The 24,251-nt window shown below is 36.8% G+C and overlaps 1 protein-coding gene across 3 annotated transcripts in view; it reads right to left on the reverse strand.

Moving 5' to 3' along the window:
• Positions 1–2,474: 2,474 nt before the first annotated feature.
• Positions 2,475–24,251, reverse strand: part of LOC105054063 (inositol hexakisphosphate and diphosphoinositol-pentakisphosphate kinase VIP2) — a 65,590-nt gene continuing 43,813 nt past the window's right edge. For all 3 annotated transcript variants that reach the window (XM_019854398.3, XM_010935460.4, XM_073252132.1), the window contains 13 exons: positions 22,747–22,829; positions 22,455–22,517; positions 22,284–22,358; positions 20,852–20,977; positions 13,168–13,409; positions 12,702–12,746; positions 12,491–12,557; positions 8,190–8,261; positions 6,661–6,908; positions 6,508–6,565; positions 4,526–4,693; positions 3,120–3,194; positions 2,475–2,990 (listed from right to left, as the gene is read on the reverse strand). In XM_019854398.3, the coding sequence (XP_019709957.1) occupies positions 2,730–2,990; positions 3,120–3,194; positions 4,526–4,693; positions 6,508–6,565; positions 6,661–6,908; positions 8,190–8,261; positions 12,491–12,557; positions 12,702–12,746; positions 13,168–13,409; positions 20,852–20,977; positions 22,284–22,358; positions 22,455–22,517; positions 22,747–22,829 (1,583 nt within the window). In that variant the 3' untranslated portion in view covers positions 2,475–2,729. The remainder of the gene's footprint in view (positions 2,991–3,119; positions 3,195–4,525; positions 4,694–6,507; positions 6,566–6,660; positions 6,909–8,189; positions 8,262–12,490; positions 12,558–12,701; positions 12,747–13,167; positions 13,410–20,851; positions 20,978–22,283; positions 22,359–22,454; positions 22,518–22,746; positions 22,830–24,251) is intronic.

The following is a 24,251-nucleotide window of genomic DNA, read 5'->3' on the forward strand; positions in this document are numbered from 1 at the left end:
GAGAGCTAAAGGGGCCAGCTTCTTATATCCAGAGACATTGAAATCGACTTTTTAACCAGAGAGCCATTGAGGTCGACTCTTTGCCCCTTGCCCTCTGGTATAGCATTTGGAGTCCTCAAGTTTAAAGATCAGCTTTTTGTATGCTTTTATTGCTTGAGGTCAACTCAAGAGCCATTACAATCTAAAATCAGCTATTAGGCCCTTGCCCCTCATTCCCAACCTTAGGAGGCCGAGTTACTAAGATTTGGCTTATTAAATCCTCTTTTTTAGATCCTAGAGGTCAGCTCTAGGAACCATTGTTGAGTGAGATAGGTTTATCTTTGCCTTTGCCCTCTAGATTGGCTGGAGCTGCTATCAAGCCTAGATAGTTCTAAGGCTTTTCTACACGACTAAAGCCTCCTTTATGCCTAGACAAATATAGATTTTTTCTATGCGACTAAAGCAACCTTCTTGCCTAGATGGATTTAGATCTTCTCTGCACATGAGGATTCAATTAATGAGACTTAAATTAAATTTCCTTTAACATTCATAGTTGAGTAAAAAATCTATCTAAGTGCTTAAGATCATGTTGCTAAGTCTTGTGAATAGCTCAATGAGGTTGTAGTTCCTTTTAAGTCAGCTTAAAAGCCGATATGGCATGAAGCTAGCTATTAGAACCTTACCACCCATTTCTAGCCATAGGAGGCCGAGCTATGACTATGGCACATTGAATATTCTTCCCTAAGTCGTCATTATTTGAGGTTAGCATTAGAAAGCCGCAATTGTAAATGATTGGTCTCCCTCTACCTTCACCCTTATAATGGATTCAGACAAATTACTGGCTAATGTCCATCCCTAGACTTATCTAGCACTTTCTCCTTCAGCTAGCTTCAACTCACAACAGATCAAACTAGATTGCCACTTTCATCTGATCTAGCTGTAGCTAAAATTTTTCTCCTTCAATAGGACTATCACATTCATTCAACTTAGCCACAACTAGGATTTTCTTTTCTCAGCTTGTTTTCTATGTGATTGGCCAGACCAAGCAAGACCACTTGTAATCCAAGTCTAGAGAAGCTAGATTTTTCTTTATTAGCAAATTATACTTACATGTGATATCGAACATGTTACTTTCATCCAACCTAATTGTAACTATGATTTTGCCTCAACTAATTCTAAGGCACCACTTGTGATCCAAAGGCAGTGGTTCTCAGTGGAACGGGCTTTTGTTTGCAACAGCATGATCCGAATTCGAATCACGATGGATACTGGACTACAATTAAATGTCAAGACGCGAATGACTCTCGAATAGAGCGTATCCTAATGGTCCGAATACGACATTTGATCCATTGGCTCTCGATGATACTGAGGTAACATACCCATCCGTTGGATATCGAACATGTCACTTTCATCCAACCTAATCGTAATTATGATTTTGCCTCAACTAATTCTAAGGCACCACTTGTGATCCAAAAGCAGTGGTTCTCAGTGGAACAGACTTTTATTTGCAACGGCATGATCCGGATTCGAATCACGACGAATACTGGACAACAATTAAATATCAAGATACGAATGACTCGATTAGAGCATATCCTAATGGTCCGAATACGGCATCTGATCCATTGACTCTCAATGATACTGAGGTAGCATACCCACCCATTGGGCTCGCCCATACGATAGAAAGAAAGCCACCTATTCACCCAAACTCGGCTCCAAATCAAATATTCTCCAAAATGAGGGTTGAAGCCCTACGGTCATGCTTAGGGGAGATAGATGTGCCAAGTCACCCCCCCCCCCCCCCCCCCAACTCTGGTTTGTTTTAGCTAAAAAAAAAAAAAAACAGACAGCGGTTCCCACCTTAGGTTGGGGCTCCTGTAGTTCCCACAGCCCGGAGGGCGAGTTTTATAGTCCAGACTAGAAGATTTGAATCCCTGAAGATATTTGCACCTACTTTGGGGAAAAGCTAAGCTGAAACATAACTTCATTAATAGCTAGTAACAAAAAACAGAATTTCAGCATTACAGATCTTACTGATGGTGTGTCCAGGGATGGTCAGGTTTTCAAGTCTACTTTCCAAGCAAGATCTTCCGAGCATACAGATACACACATACATAATAGAAATATCTGTTATCAGAACTCTTGACAGGATGTTTGTTAATAGCTTGAGCTTACTTGAAATTAAATTCGCTAGCTTAAACCAGTTTTGAAATTAAAAGTGGAGCTAAAGTTGAGCCTAGCTTAGCTCATTTTCGACTCATTTCCACCCTACGGCAATCTCTAATTCAAGAAATAGTGCAGATATGAATTCCGAAATCCTTGAAGCGGGCATCTTGGAAAGCCAATCACAAGCCATCATTCAATTGGATAGGTACGACAAGGGGTGAAAGAGCAAATGAAAACACGACAAGAAATCCGTTTCTTTTTTACGTACCTTTGATATCTCTGACAACTAAATTGCTCGAGTAAAAAACACTAGAACATCTAGACAGTTCTGATTTAAATTTCAAGCTTTCGGCGACTTTGATAACAACCGATGTAAATATCTCATTTTTCTTTTCCCTATAGGAAGTGACCGGTTACAGTGGTCCATTTAGAGTCAAAATTGGAAAACAAGAACAACAAATGCTCCCTACCTGCTTCTCAACATATACAAAAAAATAATCCGCCTGCATCAATCTTAGATTTCTGACAAAAAGAAAAAAAAGAGAGAATGGAGGGGGCAAGGGGAAAAAAAAAGAAAGACCAGAAAATTATTTTGCATTGTTGACAGTGTTCTTATGAAAAGGCCAGAGATTAACCAAGCGTTCTAGCACAGTACTCTTCGAGAAGTAGCCTGAGAAAGCCTGGGGAGTTACTGGAGGTGGGAAATCCTCAGCTGGCATAGCAAATGGGCGAATCATCCTCTCAAACTGCTCTAATGTGAGACAGGACCCTGCTTCTTGCAGTCTCTCTGGCCCCATTATGGGCAGCGTATGTTCTTGATGCAACAAAGCACCTTCCCCATCATCATTCTGTATCAAAAGATTCAAAGAAAATAGACCCGGCATGATTCCACACTAATCCTTTCCAGGCCCAATTCTTTCTGTTTGAATTATCTTTTTTTTTTTTTTTTTTTTAATGTTTGAAGGATAATATATTACCTCTAGAGGACTTAAATCTGCACCACGACTGAAGGTCATTTCTATTCGAAACCTCTTTGGGTCTTCCAGAGCTACCTGCAATTTAACAAGCACACAACATTAGCAACAAAAAGATTCATAAAATTCCAGGTAATCATCCAAAAAGAAGATAGTTGAGGCCTCCGACAATCTCAGCCTTTCATTTACTGGTCATAATGGAACTGAGCAACAAATATTATCACTCTATTTTCTGGCTCAATAGTTTTAAATACACACAAGCATGCATGAGTACTCATGCCTGTATGCATGTCAGTGTGCCAGCATATGCATGCATGCATGCATGCCAATGTCCATTCAACATGCATGTATGTGTGCATGTAAGGATCTGGACCATTATCCTTCAAACCGATATCCCAGTTATCCATTTTAGGTAATGTGGTGAATTCAAGATTCAAAAGTCGGTTGACCAATTATTGATCTTGATTGTGCACCAAACAAAGATATTGCACTAAACCAATCACTGGAACACCTCTATTTTTCATCCTAGCAACCTTTGCTTCCCTAGCTTTATTTCATGGCATGAGTTGCTTCCTTCTCTCTTCAACTCACTAGGGACCATTGATGGCACCATGTGTTAAAATTTTGATTATGACAAGATAAAAATCAGGACCTTCACTTGGATTTAAATATAATGGAGCCGATCCAACTAACCTTGACAACTCAAAGTAGAAGGTTTAAATATTTTCTAGTGCGTTCCAACACATTATTACATCCATAAAACCTTCAATCAGTTTGCATGCTTCTTAATAAATAATCCACAAGCAACCACCTTTGGAGGAAATTCCAAGCTGCAGAACATATCTGTGGAACTGATTTCCACATGCCAGATCCACAATGATTTCCACCATAATTCAAGCATCCTAGGAAGACAAATGAGCTTGTGACTTTATATAGCACCCACTATCTAAGATCCTCCATGTTCTTCCTTGTTAATCGTAACACTTGACATTGCAAAACAATACACAATTGTGAAATGAGGATTCATCCTTTAAAAAAAAAAAAAAATCAAAAGAACTGCCCCAAAATGACCTAAGCCCCTGATGCAATGTCAACTATGATGACCCCTATATTTGCACCATCAAGATCCAAAGTGGATCTCTAGTCCTTCGCAAACGTCTGTGTCTAATGCATCAAAAGCATATGTTGTTTGATAAGGATATTAAAGCAATAATTTTATGAAAACAAGAGTCATTCTTTCCATTTATTGCTCTCTAACACAATTTTTATGTGTAACAGCAGATACCAGAATCAGGCCATAAAAATAAGGATCTACGCTTGTAGCTTTGCTACACAAAGGACAGTGTAATAGTTTTAGAATGACAAACATTTTTGCATGTTAATCTAAAATTGATGCCAAACTTGCATACCTCTGTATTTTCGAACATCCTTAGAACAATATAACTCATGTAGTCAAGTTCCCTGGCTTTAAATAACCGTTCCATAGCACTGTTGCACACAAGGCTTTCCTCTCCTTGCAAGGATTCATCGACGTTACAGTAGCGTAGAACATTCATCAGAGAATGTATGTGAGATTCCTGCCATTTATGCAGTTATAAATACTTAAGAACAGTGAATATTATACATGAATACTACAAAACTTTAGTTTAACTTTGGACAGCACGCATGTTTTAACAAGGTCAAGATAAATGGACATTTTTTAGCATGTAAGCTAAATGTAACTGCAAACCTAACAATAACCAAGTAACCACAACTATTTATGGCCAAAAAGAAAAAGAATTTGTTAAGTACTGTCAAGCCTTGTCCTGACTATCCCAACGGACCCAACCATTTAGGGTTGGCTTCCATATAACTATAAACATGAAACAACAAAACCCTGATAGATTAAAAAAAAAAAAAGAAAAAGAAAAAGAGAAAAGAGAGACTCTGTATATGCTTGGAATAATGATTGCTTAGCAAAGTCACTTTACTGTATCTTTAACATTTGAATATAATTATTATAGTCCTAAAAACCTGAGATAGAAATAACAGCACAATCAAAGAGCTTGACAGGTTGCACACAATGCCCCTTTCTATATCTCTACAAAGATAATCAAAAGCTGTAAAAAAGGAAACACTTAAACAAATGAAAAACAATTTTTGGTTTTAAGGATATTGTACTCCTGAATTAACACACAGGAGCCTTCACTTCCATTTTCAATTGCTGGATAAGCAAATATGAATGCACACTATACCAAAGCACTCCAGCTACTAAAATTGTGCTGAGGGAAGAGGCACAGGTTTCCAAGCAAGCATAATTCTATTTGAAAGTAGAAAGGCATAAAAGATAGTATCATTAAAAAAATATTATTGTAATTGAGAGTATAATACCACAAAAAGGGCAAATTATGCTGGGTACAAAACAATTATAGTTGTATATCATATCAGCATCAAGTGTGTTCATAGGCACAAAATAATAATTAAAGATCAGGAATCTTCAAGACGTTCCAAATGCTGGCATCAATAAATATCAAACACCAAGATGAATGGAAGCATGAAGTGAAGCAAACATTTATGTGGTGGCACAAGGTCTGGTACCATGAATTGTATAAATAGTGATGAAGGCTTAAAGCAATATCACGCACATATACACCTACACATATAGTGGAAGCATAAAACAAGATGCACAGAAAAATGATGCAACCATGGATGTCATACTAAAGGAGAATGGAAGAGATGAACTGAAAGAAGAGGAAAGAAGGAAAAGAAGACAGAGGTTTCAGCCTTCATATCTTAGTCAAAACCAATAGCTTTCGGTGAGCACTAATTATCATGTTACACATCATGTCATGGTCCTAAACTCAAAATCCAAGATCCAATTAAATAACATCAACTAAATAAAGGTCCAACAATCACTAAACATATATAAAACTAGATCTAGAAATACAAATTTGCTAAGTTTTCAAATGTTTAATTTATGAATGTACAGGATAAATCCATAAGAAAGAGGAACAAGAATGAAATGAAGGCTAAAGCTCAGATAAGATATATGATTTTTAGCAGGGGAAGAAAAGATTAAGTGCAAACATAATGGCAACCTTCTTTAAATAATGAGCCAGACAATTAAAGTAGTCCATTCAGTAACTTAAGTATATCCAATTGCTCCAAACTAGTAGACAACTGAATTTCTGAAGTTTAGCATTGATATCCATTATGTGATTATGTCCATATAGATGCATGGGATGTATTAACCAGTCAAGAGATGGCATGATATTTGCATAATTCATAAAAAAGGTCCAATGCAGGGAAAGGAAAGGGACTATTTTGTTTTAGACATAACGCCACTTCGAGGCTAAGATAACCAAAAATTCCGAAAAAGGAAAAAGAAAAAAATTAAGATATAAGCACGTACTGAAGTGAAATAAAGTCTTGTACGAACATGTCGCTCAGGTGATCTTACATTGGCATACCTGAAATAAAACAAATGACATATTAAGCAATAAGCATATTAAATTAATTCAGTCAATAATTAAGTACTGGATAAGAATAGTGGCAATATAGCAACTTTGGATCTAAACGATATTTGGTTTCTTTATCATCATCGTCGTCTTGGTCCAGTGACTTTTCACTTGTGGAACTAGTTCTTCTTGGATCTTCATTCTTAGGCCTTGACTGGCAATCTGTCTCCTCCTTCCTAGCCTTACAAAAATCTGAAGTTTGGTCCTGACAGGATTTTAGTTCAGCAACACTGATTGCTTCTTCTCGAGTGTTGTGCAGGTCGATTAGAAGCTTTCCTAACAAACGACGGGCAATCTGAAACAGAATATAAAATCAGAAAATAAAAAAGAAATCCCAGACAGTGCATGCCAATTTTCTTATGGAGTATGTTTAACGAGAAAGATAGATCCAAATAATCGTACAGAAGTGCTATAAACTAAGACAAAGTTGAATAAATGCATTCATTAACAACGATAATTGATGCAGGCTCATGAAAAAGTGCTTCTGGACTTCTTTAAGGATTTGGAATGAATAGTTTGAAAGATTTGCATAGGTTATGAACCAACCATTATTTTGTTATCAACTATCATAATTCCATGAAGAGAGACTTAAATCAAGTACATACCCAGTATCTTCTAGTTTTTGAAGTAGGCAAAAAAAGCAACCTTCAGCAATGAGATTCTTTTCCTGGTGCACAGCGCTTTAATAACAAAAAGGAATGTATAAAGTACCAACATAAAAGAAGGTCGGAAGAGGGTGGGGTGGGGTGGGGTGGGGGGGTTTGGGGGTGTGCAGCTTGTTGGTAGAATTCTAGTCTAGTTTTGTGTTACCTTACTTCTTACAACCATGACAGGATCTATTTATCTATACGAATCAGTTCTGCCATCATCAGTGTTGCTCTTGAATGTCTCTATTCCTAGGACATTTGATTATCATATTTTTACTATCATTCTTTTCTTCACAATTTCAATGTTTAATTAGATTAAGCATCCTATTTATGAGCACAAAAAGGTAGTCTTCTAACTATATTCTACACTAGTTGGCAATGCTGAATGAAACATGGGAAATCCTACTGTTACACATTTCAACTAAGCAAAATGGCTAAATAAGAAGGATCAATAAAGGGACACCAGGTAAATTCATTAACATCGAAGATCACATGGAAGGTAGAACATTCCATGCAAAAACGCACCTTAATGGCTATAACAACCATCAAAAATCATGTGATACAATTCAATTTGTACAGATGGCATACGGTTATCTGTGAAATCTCTTTCTATATGATGATCATTGACAACTTGAACAGATATACATGCAGCAGCTTCCTCTGTGATCTCCTCTGAATCACCTATTAAGTCTTAGACATCCAGATTTCTACCTTCATTTTTTCATAATAATGTCAATATGAAAACTCTACAAAAGGAAATTTCAACCTGATGATATGTTTATTAGATTAGCATTTGTTTATCAAACATTTCATGACCAATTGATCTCCTCAGTAACATCGGATAGGCAAAATTGTATAGCACCTATGAAATCAATGTTTAAATTGCTTTTGTAAATTGTTCCAGAAGGAAAGTGACATGGAAACAATACCTTGGAGCCAATCTTTAGTTTCTGCTTCGGATTTATCCCATACTCATTAGGAATAACACCATCAGCAAGCAACTGAAAAAGGGAAAAACTCATGACAATGAAACAACAATTCTTTTTTTCTTTTTATGGTTAGCAGAACAACTATTCAAGATAAGGTAATAAAGTAGTCAGCTCTAATACACAGGAACAGAAGAGTAATTATCTAAGCAATTAATCAATTTTGCAAGCATAGTTTCCAAGAAATGTTTTAACCTGACTAGATATAAGGGGGAGCACAGATAGATTTAGGAAATGCTTGATCTGCCAAAACTTGAGGACAGGGGAACGAGTATGCAAGTGAATACAAGTTCCACAAGGCATGCAGACAATACATACATTATTCAGGAATGCATTTGTATGCAGACACTATCAGATTATGCATACATCCATCCCACACAAACTTTACACAAATACATAAAAGCATGAGTTTGATGATATGCTAATATCAGTTCTAGTTGACTTCAGCACATCACCAAAACCTAAACATCTATTTTAAAGAGAGACCATGGACTCATGTCCTCTCTTCCCACTCCCCTGCTGTGTGTGTGCCATATAAAATGCAGATCCAGATTTCCCCTCAATCTTTGTTGGGATGTGATCATTAAGAAGAACCTCATACCTGCACCCCCCCCCCTCTCATTTCTCTTCAGCAAAAGATGGTGAAGGAACCTGGGTTTTCCATTTTCCCTCTTCTTTCAATTGACAGTAACAAGTTTTTCAAAAACTGTGTGTGTGTGTGTGTGTGTGTGTGTGATCCTGGAATCTCTGCTCATGACAGCACTCATGCAACTCCCAGTAACAAGATATAATCCACTCTTCTCATAAAAAGGTAAACTGTATATCATATAATGGCTCTCTTCCTTCTAGCCTACACACTACATAGAGATCTTTGATGGCATCTAGAAATCGTGACAGCACTGTGAATGAGAGACCCTGTTGTGAGAGATAAGTTAAATAAAAAAATAGGGTTTTTTTGATTCTAGGATATCTAATCCAATATCAGCCATCTCCCTATAAGTTCTTGAGCAGTTCTTTTGATCTTTGCCCCCTCTTTTTCTATTTCCCAATTTTTCTTATATCCCCCAATAAAAGGTAGCATATACATTATATTTAATAAAATAAAAATACATGTTCACTATTTTTTTCATGAACAAACTCTTATCCTGGATGGTCGCTTGCACATTAACTGAAGAACCTGATTTTTCATAGAACAGCACTACGGTAGATAACTAAACATGTCCTCGATGTACCTCTTCCAGAAACCCATTTTTATAAACACCGGGCTCAAGGTATTAAGTCCTGCAGAATAGGGGTGTCCAATATCTTCATGGAACAGGACGTCCTGCTGTCCTATTCCGTCCCAACAACCATCCTGATCATTCATCCCGATAGATATCCTCCATCTCTCTCACATTTTTTTCTTCTTTTTTTTCTTTCTTTTTTTTTCTTCTTTTCTTTCTTTTTCTTTTACCTTCTTTCTTTCTTTCTTTTTGTCATCCCTTCCTTTCTTTCTTTTTTTTCGTTTTCTTCTTCTTTCTTTCTTTCCTTCCCTTCTTTTTCTTCTCCCTTCCGTTCTTTATTTCATTTTTCTTCTTCTTTCTTTTCACTTTTTCTTTTTTTCATCTTCAGTTATTTCTTTCCTCTTTCTTCTTCTTTCCCTATATGGATGGATTTTGGAGTCCCGACCCCATCGCGGTCCCATTTTCTCATAGGAACGGAATAGGACGGTCAGGACGCCCTCCATTCTACTGGTATGTAAAACCTTGACTAGGCTTTATAAAGTAACTTCCATAAACTAGAAACCATACGGCTTGTAAGGTACCTATGCAGGAATAAGCAATACCAGCAATATTTGGCAATCTCCCCCTTCCCCCTCCTATTCAAACTCAAGGTCAATTATATACTGGAGTTCTTCATGTTCTACCATGCAAAGAATAACAATGACTGATTGAAAGGACAAACACCAGGAAGAAAGCATAGTGGCCAAGAATTCAGGTTATTTTCATCACTAAATCAATGGAGCCTTTAGGGCCTGTTTGGATGGCAGCTACATTATCCGTTGGACAAGGCCTAATTAGTTTTTAAAGTAAGAAGGGTAGAAAGTAGAAACAGATGGAGAGGAGAAAGCACTTGATGAAGATCCAAAATCACGTGATACTGCATTGAAAGGCAGAAAGACATTTCATTTCTTTACATATAATTTTTCAATTTTCCATATTTTTCCCATTCCTTTTTTTTTTTTTAAGTCATTTGGGGGTTATTTTGAACCAAAAGCTAAGATTATCTTAGATGTCATGTAGGGACCTCATACGCCTAACTTTTTTGGTCGTGGGCTGATGGCACTGTTTGTGATCTTTGTTCATGTGATAGTTTTTTGATACAGTAACCTTGAACAATAACCACATGTCATGAAAGTATTTTAGGGAGTCAAGAAGTCCTGCTAGGGTTTATTTTGTTATAAATAGGAGTCTTAGTGTCTATCTAACATAGCTGGATGATTGATTAATGAAGAAAGGAACAAGTCTTTGATTTTTTCCCCCTCTCCTGTGGTGTGATTTCGCCATGAAGATGCGAGACCTTCAAACTCCAGGTGCAATTCCTAGGTTCCAAGCGAGTCCATTACAATCTTTCTTCATATCTTCCTTCCTGCTCCTTGTCTCTTTGGTTTTATTCTTTGCATTTTTCCCACCTTTCCTTTGATGTATTTTCCACTACAGTCAACAGCACCTGATCAAATCTGATCAGACCAAGTCAACTACTACTAGATCTGAACCTATCAGACTTGACAAACCTTTTTCCCCAAAAATCATGTATGCTGTAGGCATTAATCCAAGTAGACTGCTAACTGAGTTTTAATGAACAGCAAGGCCTTAAATCTATTGCCAAGCACTTGCATACTATGTCATTCCCTGACTAAACCATAGGCTCTTATTCTCATATTAATCACCAGTCACCACATCCACTCTGTTTTGCATTGAAATCCCAAATTTCACAGTTCAGATTTTTCGAAACTCATGTCTGAACCTGAAATAACAGCAACCCTTAGATTTTGATCCTTTTCCTAAACCCCGATGAGGTCTCTTCCCTCAACTGTCATACGCTAGAACTGAGATTGGAGCCATTCAGAGCCATAATCCCTGAAAAATTGGGATTATTAGTTCCATTTGAGAGGTGATTTTCCTTATACAAGTTGTTAAGGATCTAAGTTTCCCCATATGGTTAAATATTGCCTTCCCATTGCATGACTTCTCCTCAAACTCCAATTTTGCTAGCTTTATTTAGATTAAAACAGATCTTGTCACCCTATAAGAATTAAGAAGCTCCAGCATCCAAACAGGGCCTTCATGCTGACTCCATAAAGCCTGACACATGCTAGGAAGTAGTCAAAAGCAAGATGGTACAGCATTGCTCGTGTGTAACTTATAAGTTACTTAAGGTAAACTAATGATGACTATAAGTTTATAGCCAAGTTGAGATGACAGTGTAATAAGCATTGGCAGCTCTTTAGTAACCATGGAAGTAGTACATAATAATGCAGGCAATGTAATAGAATAGGAGTTGCAGTCAGCAAGAGTTAACCAGGATTGCTAGAAAGATCAGTTGAAATGGTAACCTCGGTCATAAAGCATGCACATTGAAAACCAGGATTGCTAGAAAGATCAGTTGAAACAGTAACATCAGCCATAGAGCATGCAAATGTAATAGGAGGTCAATGATGCAAGCATATGACAAGAAGGCTGGCTGATAAAGTCAATTTTGATTAAAAACCATTATACAAATGCACTGGTGCAAACCACATCAAAGCTGATAATATAAACGCAGTGACAAGTCATAGATATTTTGATTAAAAACCATTATACAAATATACATTGGTGCAAACCACAACAAAGCAGAAAATATAAAGTCAGTGACAAACTGCAGATCTTGATATACTACTGAGTACCGGCTGCCCTTTAAGGGACTAAACAGTATGATGAAAAGAAAATAAAGAATTGATTCAAGAATTAGAGAAAAAGAGATAATACGCTGCTATGCTAAATATCCTAATAGATGCAGATATCATATAAAACAATAGTTATAATTTCAGACATGTACCAATGAACATAACTGCAAAACTTAATTGAAATGACTCCATTATCCACGGTTACCCCAATATTTTTAACCTATATCTAATGTTTAATTTAAAGGATGCAATGGCCAAAATGGATATTTCTATTCAGCAAATATAGAGAAAAAAAAATAAAGCACAATGTCCTTTTCACCTGAGCAACTTTGAAGAGCTCAGCCAACCCTTCAAGATTAAGATGGGCATTATGCAGAAGGTCATACCTATCAAGCAATTGAAAAGTTAGAGAAGAGGGAAAGGAAGCAGGTAAGGGGATGACAAGTGGCACTTTATATATATTCCTATTCTTAATGGTCCTCAAGTAGATAGCCTGGCATTTCATATTTAATGAAGTTTGAGTAACTTACTTGCAAGAATCATAGACATCTGGAATTTGTGTAACATCAAATCGTCTGCAAAGTTAATAGTGATCATTTAATTCAAAAAGTTAGAGGCATAAGTTATAACAATAGTTAGATTTAAAGGGGTACAACAAGAACTATTTAGGGCCTGTTTAGGTCCGACAGAATTGGGCTGAATTTCCTGTTGAATTCATGCACTGGGCAGCTCTTTTAAGCATAGGCACATTAACCTAGCACCTCCCCAAATCCTGTAGGAAGAGAAAAAGGACCTCCATGAGTCTTTTTTCCCTCCTGCAGACCAACAAACCCACAGGCTGAGATTTCAGCAGGCCCTTAGAACATGTGGGCTGGGCGGGCCGAGAGGCCCTCAAGAATTGCAAATTATGTAGCAAAAAAAAAGGCAATTAGTGAATTATATTTAACATCAGAACAAATACTATTGGAAGGTACAATGATTTAAGTCATAACACACCCCTTTCTTTCATTATATAGGTCCCTCTCAAGCTTCTTCCAGCGGGCAAACATTAAGAGGAAGCCTTCACTGCCACAAGGTAATCCAGCAGCAATACGTGCCACATCAATGGTGGTTTTTCCAAGTGCCTTTGCTTGGTCATATGGAGGCAGCACCTCATAGGAACTTGTCCTTGCAAGTTTTTCATCTTCATCTTCAGCAAGTAGCTTCACTTGTCCAGTAACTTTTTTTGTCAATTCCACCTATTCGAGAAATCCATATTTGTAAATGGAAAGCATATAAAACAAAGAAAAACAGTTTCAGCTTTCCAGCACAGTATATAAAGCACAGTAATATGAAAGGAACTTGATACAAGACACTGGAAATTTCTGAACTTAAGAGTTTGTAGATCCCACAGTGAGTAAAAGGCCTGAGACCAAGGTGAAAATGGTTCTACTAGTTACACCTATAGCTTGTCAAAATCATTGGATCTGGATTGCACCAAAAAAAAATCAATGTATTTAGATTCCTTGTACAGTATCATCTTGTATGTCCATGAAATGAATTATTACAAGACAAATACCTTTACACATTCAACTTAAAATTTCAACGGTCTCTACTGTTCCTCAGACCATTAAAACCAGACACCAGAAATTTTAATGGATTATCAGAATAAGGCACCTTCCACTTAGATTTCACTAGCTTGGGATGTGTGTCATCAAAGCCAAACATTCTTCCTCATATAGAAGAATACAGATTACAGAGTTATTATAGGCAAAGATGATTTTATTTGTGTTTTACCGAACCATACCAAGGGCAAACCATCACAGTTTCACTCCCCAGCTAAGTAGATGGCATGAACCAATGTGTACTGGGCAGTTCAGAGCAGTTCGGGCTCCACACGCACCCCCCACCCCCTCTTGGAGGCACTGAGAATGCCTCCCATGCTTTTTCTCATCCCCTCTCTCTCTCTCTCTCATTTTTTTAAAACTCCAAAAAAGCCAAAAAAAAAAAGCCCAATTTCACCGAGAGAACATCGGATCAAATCTCAAATTAGGTAAAACGCCTCCCCCTCCTCATTTGAAGCATTTTATATCAAAGGCCAAAAATTAGTTAAAAAAGGGGAAGTAAGGAGAGGTCATACCAAATTTTTTGATTTTGACATGATCTCATGATATATTGTAGATCTATGGATGATCTATACAACACCACCAAAATTATAATTTTTCATCAATTCTATAATTTTTCAAATTAAAAAATAAAAATAAAATAAATGTCAAAAAAATTGTGTTCAATTAGTAGCACGATTAAGGGGATGCGTGCTACTCTCAGTCAAAAATAAATGATCATGCGCACCGTGACATAGACCTAAATTTAGTAAAGTTGAAAAATAAATGCTGTTTTGTGCATCCCTACAAGTTGATAAAAATCTATGTAGCATCCTTACACAAATCCACAGTCTAATTAATTTTATAAATATTTTATATTTAAATTTATTTTTAAATAAAAATAATAAAATAATAGAAAAATTATGAAAATTAGTAATATGTATGGATGATTCAGAAGTATTTTCTAAATTAGAAAACTAATTTTTCGCATTATAGTAAAATTCACTATTTTCTAAAAATTAATTAAATAACGATACTTTGAGATAAAAATATATGTAGTATCCCTCTTAGGATTCTACACTATTCTGAATTAAAATAAATTCATAGATATTTTAAATTTAATATTATTTTATTATATAAAATTTAATTAAAATTATTTAATGAAGTGTAGAAGTTATAAGAAATTCATATTACACATAGATAATGTATAAATATTATTATGGGTTAGTTTAGAATGTGCTTATTAAACTTGCAGAAATGGATCCATATAAGAAGGAAAATGACCTAGAGCATGATATTAGATGGAAGGATAGAAGCTCTCAAGTCAGCACCACTAGAGGTGCAACTAGTGTAACACAAAGGTTAAAAGAGAAAAAATAATTAAGTTGAAGTAGCATCTAATTGATGGTTACCCTGATGTGTCTATGTGCCAAAAATGCCGCGCAGAAGGTCCAACAACTTATAAACAAGCACTTCACCAATTTCAAGACAGCAAAGCAATAAGTTTTTTAGAAGAGGGTGAAGGTGGAACACCGGGCAGCATAGCTACTATCCAATCACTCTAGGGATCCAAAGGGTATTGAGAAGTCCATGCCATATGATGAGGAGCATATTCAGATTACCATCCAAATCCAGGCAAGCCTAAATGACCCGCAGCAATAGGATGAGCTTGCCACGTACAGGTTTCAATTTCAGGTTGTGCCTTCTCATTATGAGGTAGGCTCTAGTTTCAAGACCGCAATGGCAAATCCAGAGATCAGGATCTCCTCAGTTAGCAAAGTCAGTAAAGATAGCAGATGATTATCATCCATGCTTAAGGCTTTTGGCAGTAAAGGAAGAAGTCCTTTAAGAAGATGCCACCATGGTCCAATATTCATGATCTAGATCCACATGCCTTTGAGATTCCAAGCAACAGAGGAAAGACACAATGCTAGTGAAGAACAAAAAGGACACATGGAGGGCCATTTCATCATGGTTCTACTTTAGCCATATCCCAAGTGGGACAGGCAACATATACTATCGATTTGCCATTGCCTCCATTTAGAGCACTCGACCGAGTGTTGATCCTCCAATATTGAAGGAAATCTACAGTGATCTTTTAGGCAACAATAAGGTGGAGTTGGAGAACTAGATAGCCTCCTACTAGAGTATTTGGGATACATATGGATTGATAGTGATGTATGACCGTTGGACAGATCTCAACAACCAAAGCATCATCAACTTTCTGATGTACTATGATATGAAAACTTTCTTCCACAAGTCAATCAATGCTTTTGACCATATACACTATCACAGACTTTGCTGCAAACTCATTGCAGGGGGTACCAGCATGAGTGTGGCACAATGCCACGAACGTTTGGCATGGGTCAAAAGTTGCAATGCTCCTCGATACTTTGAAACCCCTAGTGGAGTTTGGATGAATTCTTGGTTGGGGTATCGAGGAGAGTAATAGTTAGTCAAGGCACTGCATAATAGTGGCATAATGTGAGGTGGGGGGGGGGCGCTCGAGAAGCATGATGTTTGGCATGGCAGCGAACCGCAAAGACATATGTGGATACTCGAAGATTCCTCTTAGTTAAGGAGGGGCATGGAGCTCTAGTCATGTTCTTGACTCCCCCAAGCCCATAGGACACAGGTTTGGCATGGCACGTTTAAGGGGCCAAGGCGGTACCATGCCCGGATGGTCTTACATGGAGGCATTCGGGGCAATGCTGGTGGACAAGCTGTCCGCATTATGTAAAGAAGAGATTTTTGAGAGGTTAATTCTCAATAAATAGTCCAAGCTATTCTATGTATTCTTGATCTCAATGACAGAACAATGTGATAGGGGACTAGCCGGGCCACGATGTGTCCCAGCCTAACAGACAAGTCTCGTTAGCATTGCAAGGCAATGGCTCACAGGGATCCACGAGAGCCAGTCAACCATAGAGTACAAGTGTGGCTTATGGAATCTCGGTAAGATTATGTGCCTTGGAGCTAGTCCAATGATCAAGGATGGCCAAGAGAGTCATCACGAGAAGAGGACAGCTAGATACAAAGATTGGCCAGTTGAATATATTTACTTGATGGATAGACTTGAATGCCAATATCATGGCAATGCACGATGAGCAAGCAACTTGTGGACATAAGATGTTAGGCAATATGGCCATGGACCTTCAGGATCGTGGCAATGCAAAGCGATGTGCAAACAGATTGTCAACATTGTCAAGAGTATAGGCCATAATGGGAAGGCAAGCCGAGGATGCAAGACCCAGACCATGGCACAAAATCTTGGGGGGAAGCTTGGATAGTGAAACCCAGAAGGGCTCGAACATACACGATCAACTGCAGCTTCGAAGGGTTGCAAGTCATATTGGCTTAGCAGTTCAACTGAGTGATACTAGAGATAGATTTGCCTAAGCCCCACGCATAGCAGTGGCATTATATGGTCGTGTCATGTGGATTTGGTCTGTGTCAAGGTTTGCGGAACCAATACCGGCGGCCGTATCGATCGGCCGGTCGTACGGTTCGGTACACCCTCGTTCTGTTCCGAACCGAGACGAACCGATGAAGAAAAACGGAGTCGATCTGGAGAAGAAAAAGAGAAATAGAGAGGGAGGAAGAAAGAAAAAGAGGGATGGGGGTCCGTCGGAGGGGCCGTCGGAGGGCCTCCGATGGGCCCTCATGGCCCGCAAGCGGCGTTTACGCCCCCTGCGGCTTCACGACGTGAAACAGAGATGATCCACCCCCATTTTTCATATTTTTTTTAATTTTTTTTTTAAAATGAAGCCGGCACTAGGTTTGCCGGCATCACTTAAGTGAAGCCGGCAAACCCCATGCCGGCTTCATTTAAAAAAATATTTTTTAAAAAAAATATGAAAAATTGGGGCAGATCGCCCCTATTTCACGTCATGGAGCAGTGGGAGGTGTTTACGCCGCCCGACGGCCACGACGGCCCATCGGAAGCCCTCCGGCGGCCCCTCCGACGGACCCCCCTCCCTCTTTCTCTTCCTCTCTTTTTCTTTTTTTCTCTTTTCTTCTCCGACACCGGCATGTGCCGTTTTTCATGTCGAAACCGTCTCGATTCCCCGTCAGTATGGCATTCCTTGGTCTGTGTATTTTTAAATAGCAGTACAGTAGCTTGCGGATTAATGGCAAGTGGTTATACTATGGTACAGAAGTACTCTGAGAATTAGGGCATCTTCGGTGACTGGTACTTGGCTGGCAAGGCAACGCCATAGAATGAGCATAGACGTGCCAAGTTGCGGAGCACTCTTGGGTGGAGTCTATACTATGGCACTAGGGGTGCAATCAAGCTGAGCCACATCGAATAGCTGGAAGCTCAAGCTTGACTTGATTCAAAATACTCCAACTCAAAATTCAGTTCAAGATCAATCGAATCTTAATATCCCAAGCTCGAGCTTGGCTCGATGAAAAATAGGTAAACTCGAGATCGACCTAACTCGAATACTAACTGAACCATACTCGAACTCGAAATCGAGTCTTAGTCTCCTAATAATACATATATTAATATATATATATTATAAATAAAAATAATATTAATAAAAATATAGGTTTTTTATATGTATATCCTTTCAAACATTCAAATTTGCATAAATACCCTTTCAAAATTGATATCTGCACGTATACCCTTATAAAATATCCTTTTTTTTGCATATGTACCTATATCATCTAACACCGTTAAAAATTACTAGTTTAAAATTAAAATGACTAAAATATCCTTATGGATAGATGTGCAAAATATATATATATATATATAAGGATATATACGCAAATAGTAATTTTATGAGGGTATTCACACAAATTTGAATATTTGAAAAGGTATACACACAAAAAATCCTTAACATAAATACACCTCTTAGTTCGTTAATTTTTTTCTTACTCTAATAGAGAAAAATTAATATATACCACTAAAATAATAAATTTACTTAATTTATTAATTTATATAGATAAAATGATCTTTTTATCCAATGATAGATCAAAATTATTTTATCTAAAAGATAAACAGATCGTAACCATCCATGTTTTCTCTAATGTATAATAATATACTTCTAAAAAAAGTATCTAAATCTGATATTAGATGAATAGCTTGTACATTTACATAGAATAAACATAGTTATGGATTTGGACATTATGTAATAATAAGAATTTATAATCTTATTTATTTTATTTTAAAAATTTTTATCGAAAATATCTTTGTGAAGTGTATAAGGTATATCATGTTGTTATAAGATAGACATAATCGTCCCATCTTACATAAAAAAAAAATAATATAGTATTCTAATATATAAAATATTATATAATATCATCATCGTGTTGTTATATTATGTAATATGTTACTACATTATAAAGTAAGAGGGCCTGAATCCATCTAAATGAAATAAATAAAAAATAAATTAAAATTTTTTGCATGTATAACCTTCTAAACATTCAAATTTGCATTAATAACCTCATGAAATTGCTATTTGTATATATACCCTTACAAATTTTTTTTGCACATCTATCCATTAGGATATTTTAGTCATTTAAATTTAAACCATTATTTTTTTTACAGCATTAAATGATGTGGACACATATGCAAAAAAAATAAGAAAAAAAAAAGGATATACATGCAAAATAAGTATTTTATGAGGGTATATATATAAATATTAATTTTGAAAGGATATTCATGCAAATTTGAATGTTTAAGAGGGTATACATGCAAAAAATCCTAAAAATATATATAAATTCGAGTAGGCTCGCGAGCTTTCGAGTCAAGTATCTTGCTACTCAAGCTCGACTCAAGAAGCTATTCGAGTTACTCGAGCTTGATAATAACCAAATCGAATCGAGCTCGAGTAGCTCATGAGAGGCTCAACTCGTTTGCACCCTATATGGCACGGAGCTATACATGAGCATTGTGGTTGACTCAAGGTGTTAGGTTGCTTGCGGGCATTTGGTGTTGCATGTGTTCAGTTCGACTAAATAGCCAAGCAAAGGCAAGAGGGGCATGCTTAGCTATGTAGTTGGATTACTGCGCATTTATATGCATGTCCAAGAGAAGGGAGGTCCCGCCATAATCCCAGCATCCCAATTGGGACGTTTTGGGACATCCCTTATCCCAAGTGTCAGGATAGAACGAGATGGTGGCGCATTCTATTCCATGGAAGAATCAGGATAGCCCCATCCCACAGGATTTAAATCATTGCCGACGGTATGGCAATCCTTACTAGCTACACTACAAACTTCAACCACTGGTTTATGATGATACGTTGCTATAATTGAATGGAGAGATGTGTAGAATAATAATATAGTTTCATAGGCAACTTGCAAGCACACACCATCCACTCCAATAGGAAAACAATGGCAAAAAAGATAAAAAGACTACAGAAAAAGCAAGACAAAAGGCTTTAGTGCCAAATTGAAATATGCATAATAGAACCAAGCATTGAAATGAGCCCTTGAGCAAGGGCTACAAAACTCCATGCCTTTACAAGGCATGCTAGTCATGCTACTGTGTGGTATTGTTTAGTGTTTCACCACAAGTTCGTGTGAAATATATTAGTGAAGTCTGGATCTGGTACTACTACAGTTCTTGCAAAAATCTGGACTATTTAACTCCAAAAGCCTAACCATCTACATAGAAATTAACTAAAAAGGAGTAACATGTTCTAGAAAGGACTAACATGCCCTAAACCTTCATACATTCTTCAGGGCCTGAAGGAGAACCGAAATCTCTTAATAATATAAACTCTTCTAGAAAAAGTTTCAAACTAGCTTAAACACATGATTAGATCAAAACAGGCATATCAACTATCATGAGCTACACCAAATATGTATAGGCAAGAACTGGATCCTAAATACATGCTCCAATATGTTGAATCTAAAGCCCTTCAAAGTATGTTTACACATACTTGGTACACATTAAGTTCATAAGTAGACCCAAAAGGTGCCAAAATATTCACTATGCATTTAAGGGTTCCTCCAAACTCCAAGCATAAATTAACTAAAGAAACAAATATCACCATACCAGCAATAAGACAATGCTCCAGAAAGAAGAGATCTAAACTCGTAAATGATTATAAAAGAGACAGTAACTTGAAAAAATATATATACACCATTTTGGGAAGAAGTGGAGAAGCATTAGCAGGAAGGCCTGCACCATCAACCATCCAGGGAAATTCTGCACTTCCATTGCTGTTTACTGTCTTTGCTTCAGAGGTTATGATCTCATGTAATCTAGCCTGCAAGTTTAGTAAATTTCATAGTTCAGAAAACAAAGGCAAGCTTACAATACTAAGTTCATTCAACTCAACTAGAAATTCCCATAACTTTGAGCTAAGATATGAGGAAAGTTTATAGTGCATCTATAGAATGACTACATCTGAATAACCGTCTCAGATAGCAGAATACACACATACATACATACATATATACATACATAAACATGTATATATACATACACACATATATGTTTAAATAATGTATACAGTGTGGCTCTTTAGAGGCATCACCAAAAATTAACCTGACACTGATGGAGGGACTTTGAGGGCTTATGAAGATAGAGATGCTCGCTAGAAGCCAATTGTTATTGCTCAAAAATGGCTAGGGTTCGGCTAGGGAGCAACTGTGCTCTTATAGGAGAAAAATACTTTCATGAAGCATCTAAATGCAGAAAGGAAGCTTCATGTCAAAAATTATATGGCCTGATTCTTCAAAACTGGCTTCAAGTACCATAACAATTTCTAACTAGCAAGAAGATTTTCATTAGAAATAGGAGTTTGATCTGAGCGAGTTTGATGATGCAAGACCAAAAAATAAAAGAGATGATAGGAAGTGAGATACTACTTCAATTTTCAGGTTTCACCACAATTCTGAGTCAGGATGATTTGCAGTTGCTCTTGCCAGCATTTCAACGGCTAATGTCATTAGATGGCAGGGAACACAATGCCCTTGATATATCTAAACATCCAACTTCCGGATCAAGTTTCAAGGCTCTACTAGTAATAGTTAATGACAACAATTTTAAACAAAGGCAGTATCTCGAAAAGCCCAGACTCCGTTATATGTGTACACAGCTTTGGAGAGGAGACTACAAAAAATGCAATACCATCAGGGCAACAGCCCAAAACAACCATGCAAGATAATATCAATAGGTGACAAGAATACCACAAACTAAAAAACTCTACTATATACAATTGCAAAGCATAAAATGATCCTGAAAAACCTTCAGGAAGTCCAAGCATAAATTCATCTCTTCACTTCTCTGCTCATTGCATTTCAATTTGGGTAAAAATGGCCTCTTTAATTTTTTTAATGAGTTATATTAAGTTCTCCTTGCACAGAGCCTTACCACTGAATTAACATGTAAATCTATAATGCATATTATATATTTTAATAGATCACAATAAATGCTTAGAGTGTTAATTCAGATTCTTCTTTGACAAAGGATGATGAACTTACAATTATATTGCAGTAATATCAGTGATTTTTCATCTTTGATAAACATGTTGGTCCAACTAATCAGCATTTCTATATTAGAAAACAAACCTTTGCTTCATCCATCTCAATGCTAGCATCTTCTAGTCCATCCAACATAGAAGAGTCCTTACTAACCAGTGAAACCTAAAGGACATGAAAAGGTAGATCAAAGTAAAACTAATAAACTAGTATCAATAATTTACAACAAAAAATAAAAATAAAAATAAACTGAAAGCGAACCAGAATTGGAGTTAACTGCCCTTCCAAATCAAGAAGCCCTTTGGCAAATGCTGCTGCAGACATCTGCCAAAAAAAAGGTTTTGATAAGTACTATGTATTTCTTCTCAAAAAGAGTCTTATGCATTGTATGGCATGACAGCAGGACTCATTTTTTCTTAAGACCTTGAAAATCATTAACAAAAAATGATATTGACAAACAGAAGAAAAACTAAAATACAGAGAACAATGAAAAGCAAAGTGTTAAAAAAATCAGCAGAAAATTTGATGCTTTCAAACTATCCAATAGTTGTACCTGAACCCGGCCCTCATCTGAACTGTATATCTTCAAATCATGCCGGTAAGTACTATGAAGACGAAGCAAGCCAGTTCCTTCACCTAAAATTCAAATATAGAAATTTTATGAATAAATTAGTCAAATTAACAACCATACACTATGCAATTCATTCAAATTTGTATACTATAAATAACCATTGTGAACAAAATTTGCTAAAAAAAATGATCTAGCTACACATATCTTTATTTTTTGCTATTTATTTCAGCATAAAATGGCATCAAATATCACAACGAGCACATCCAGATCCTATTTTATTAGTCTTGACTATAATTTCCAGTCCTATCCACTGTTACTTAAACTGGATTGAAGCTTTCCCTCTCACTGAAGCCACACACGCCTTTGTGAGATATGAGTAAACCATCTCAATTCAATCACTATATCCTTCAAAGAACACTTCTAATCAAGGTTGAAAACTCATGACCAAATCACAGCTCACCCACTCCAAACTATTTGACTTGGGTTAGTCAACCAGGCAAGTTATCAAGTTATACAAACAATAATATAACTACATGTAGAAATTAGAAATAAAGGGATAAAAAACATAATATAAAACAGCTAAAAGCATGAAATATTATATCTAAGAAAAACTAAGCTCTTTGAAAAAAGAAAAAAAGAAAGAACTGCCAATAGCTGATGACGTACAACAATTTTCACAGACCCACATAATGGCTCACTTGGTTCGAGGTTTATTATGCAATAACAATGATACATATCATGCCAGCTAGTTATCAGCACAAAACTAGCTAGATAATGTTGTGTTGTCATGCGCCAGCCCATATTATGGATTTTTCATTTACGAATTGAAACCTAGTGGATAAGTGTAGCTTAGATGCCTGTCTCTGCATATATATGATGGTCTTGAAGTATGGTATGTTGCACAGCCTATACCGAGACAACTTCGGAGCCTTTTTCTCACTTTTTATTATGTCCAATCTCAAACCGGCCATATGATGGTACATGATGGTATCGTATAGTATGCATGCCGGTTTTGAATAGTACCAGACGGCACAGTACAGCTCAGCTTGATACTGGTAATGGCCAATTCGAGACCTGTACCAACCCAAATGAAGTTTTTGTGCCAATGACAACTCGGTATAGGTCGATACGCCTTTGTTCAAAACAGTATGGAAAACTTTGTCTCAAAGGATATAATTCTTTCATATTTACACTAAAAAATATTTGTTTCTTTCTTTAAATTTAAATACAAAGTTGAAATCAAAAAAATTATGTTGTAAGAGGCATTCTATTTGTACGTTCAAATCCTCTAGGAACAAATCTAAATAGCTTCATGGCGATTAGGGTAGGCCCCCAAATACTCAAATGAAAATAAGATGCCAATGATCCGTAAATACAAATCAATTGGTGTTCTAATCCATGCCATCATAGTGGTACACCTAAGGATGTTTCACATTTAGATGTTTTGCGATCCCATATATCTCACAATCAAAAATAAGTCCAATCTC

The sequence above is a fragment of the Elaeis guineensis genome, chromosome 2, assembly GCF_000442705.2.
Source record: "Elaeis guineensis isolate ETL-2024a chromosome 2, EG11, whole genome shotgun sequence".
Taxonomy (NCBI): domain Eukaryota; kingdom Viridiplantae; phylum Streptophyta; class Magnoliopsida; order Arecales; family Arecaceae; genus Elaeis; species Elaeis guineensis.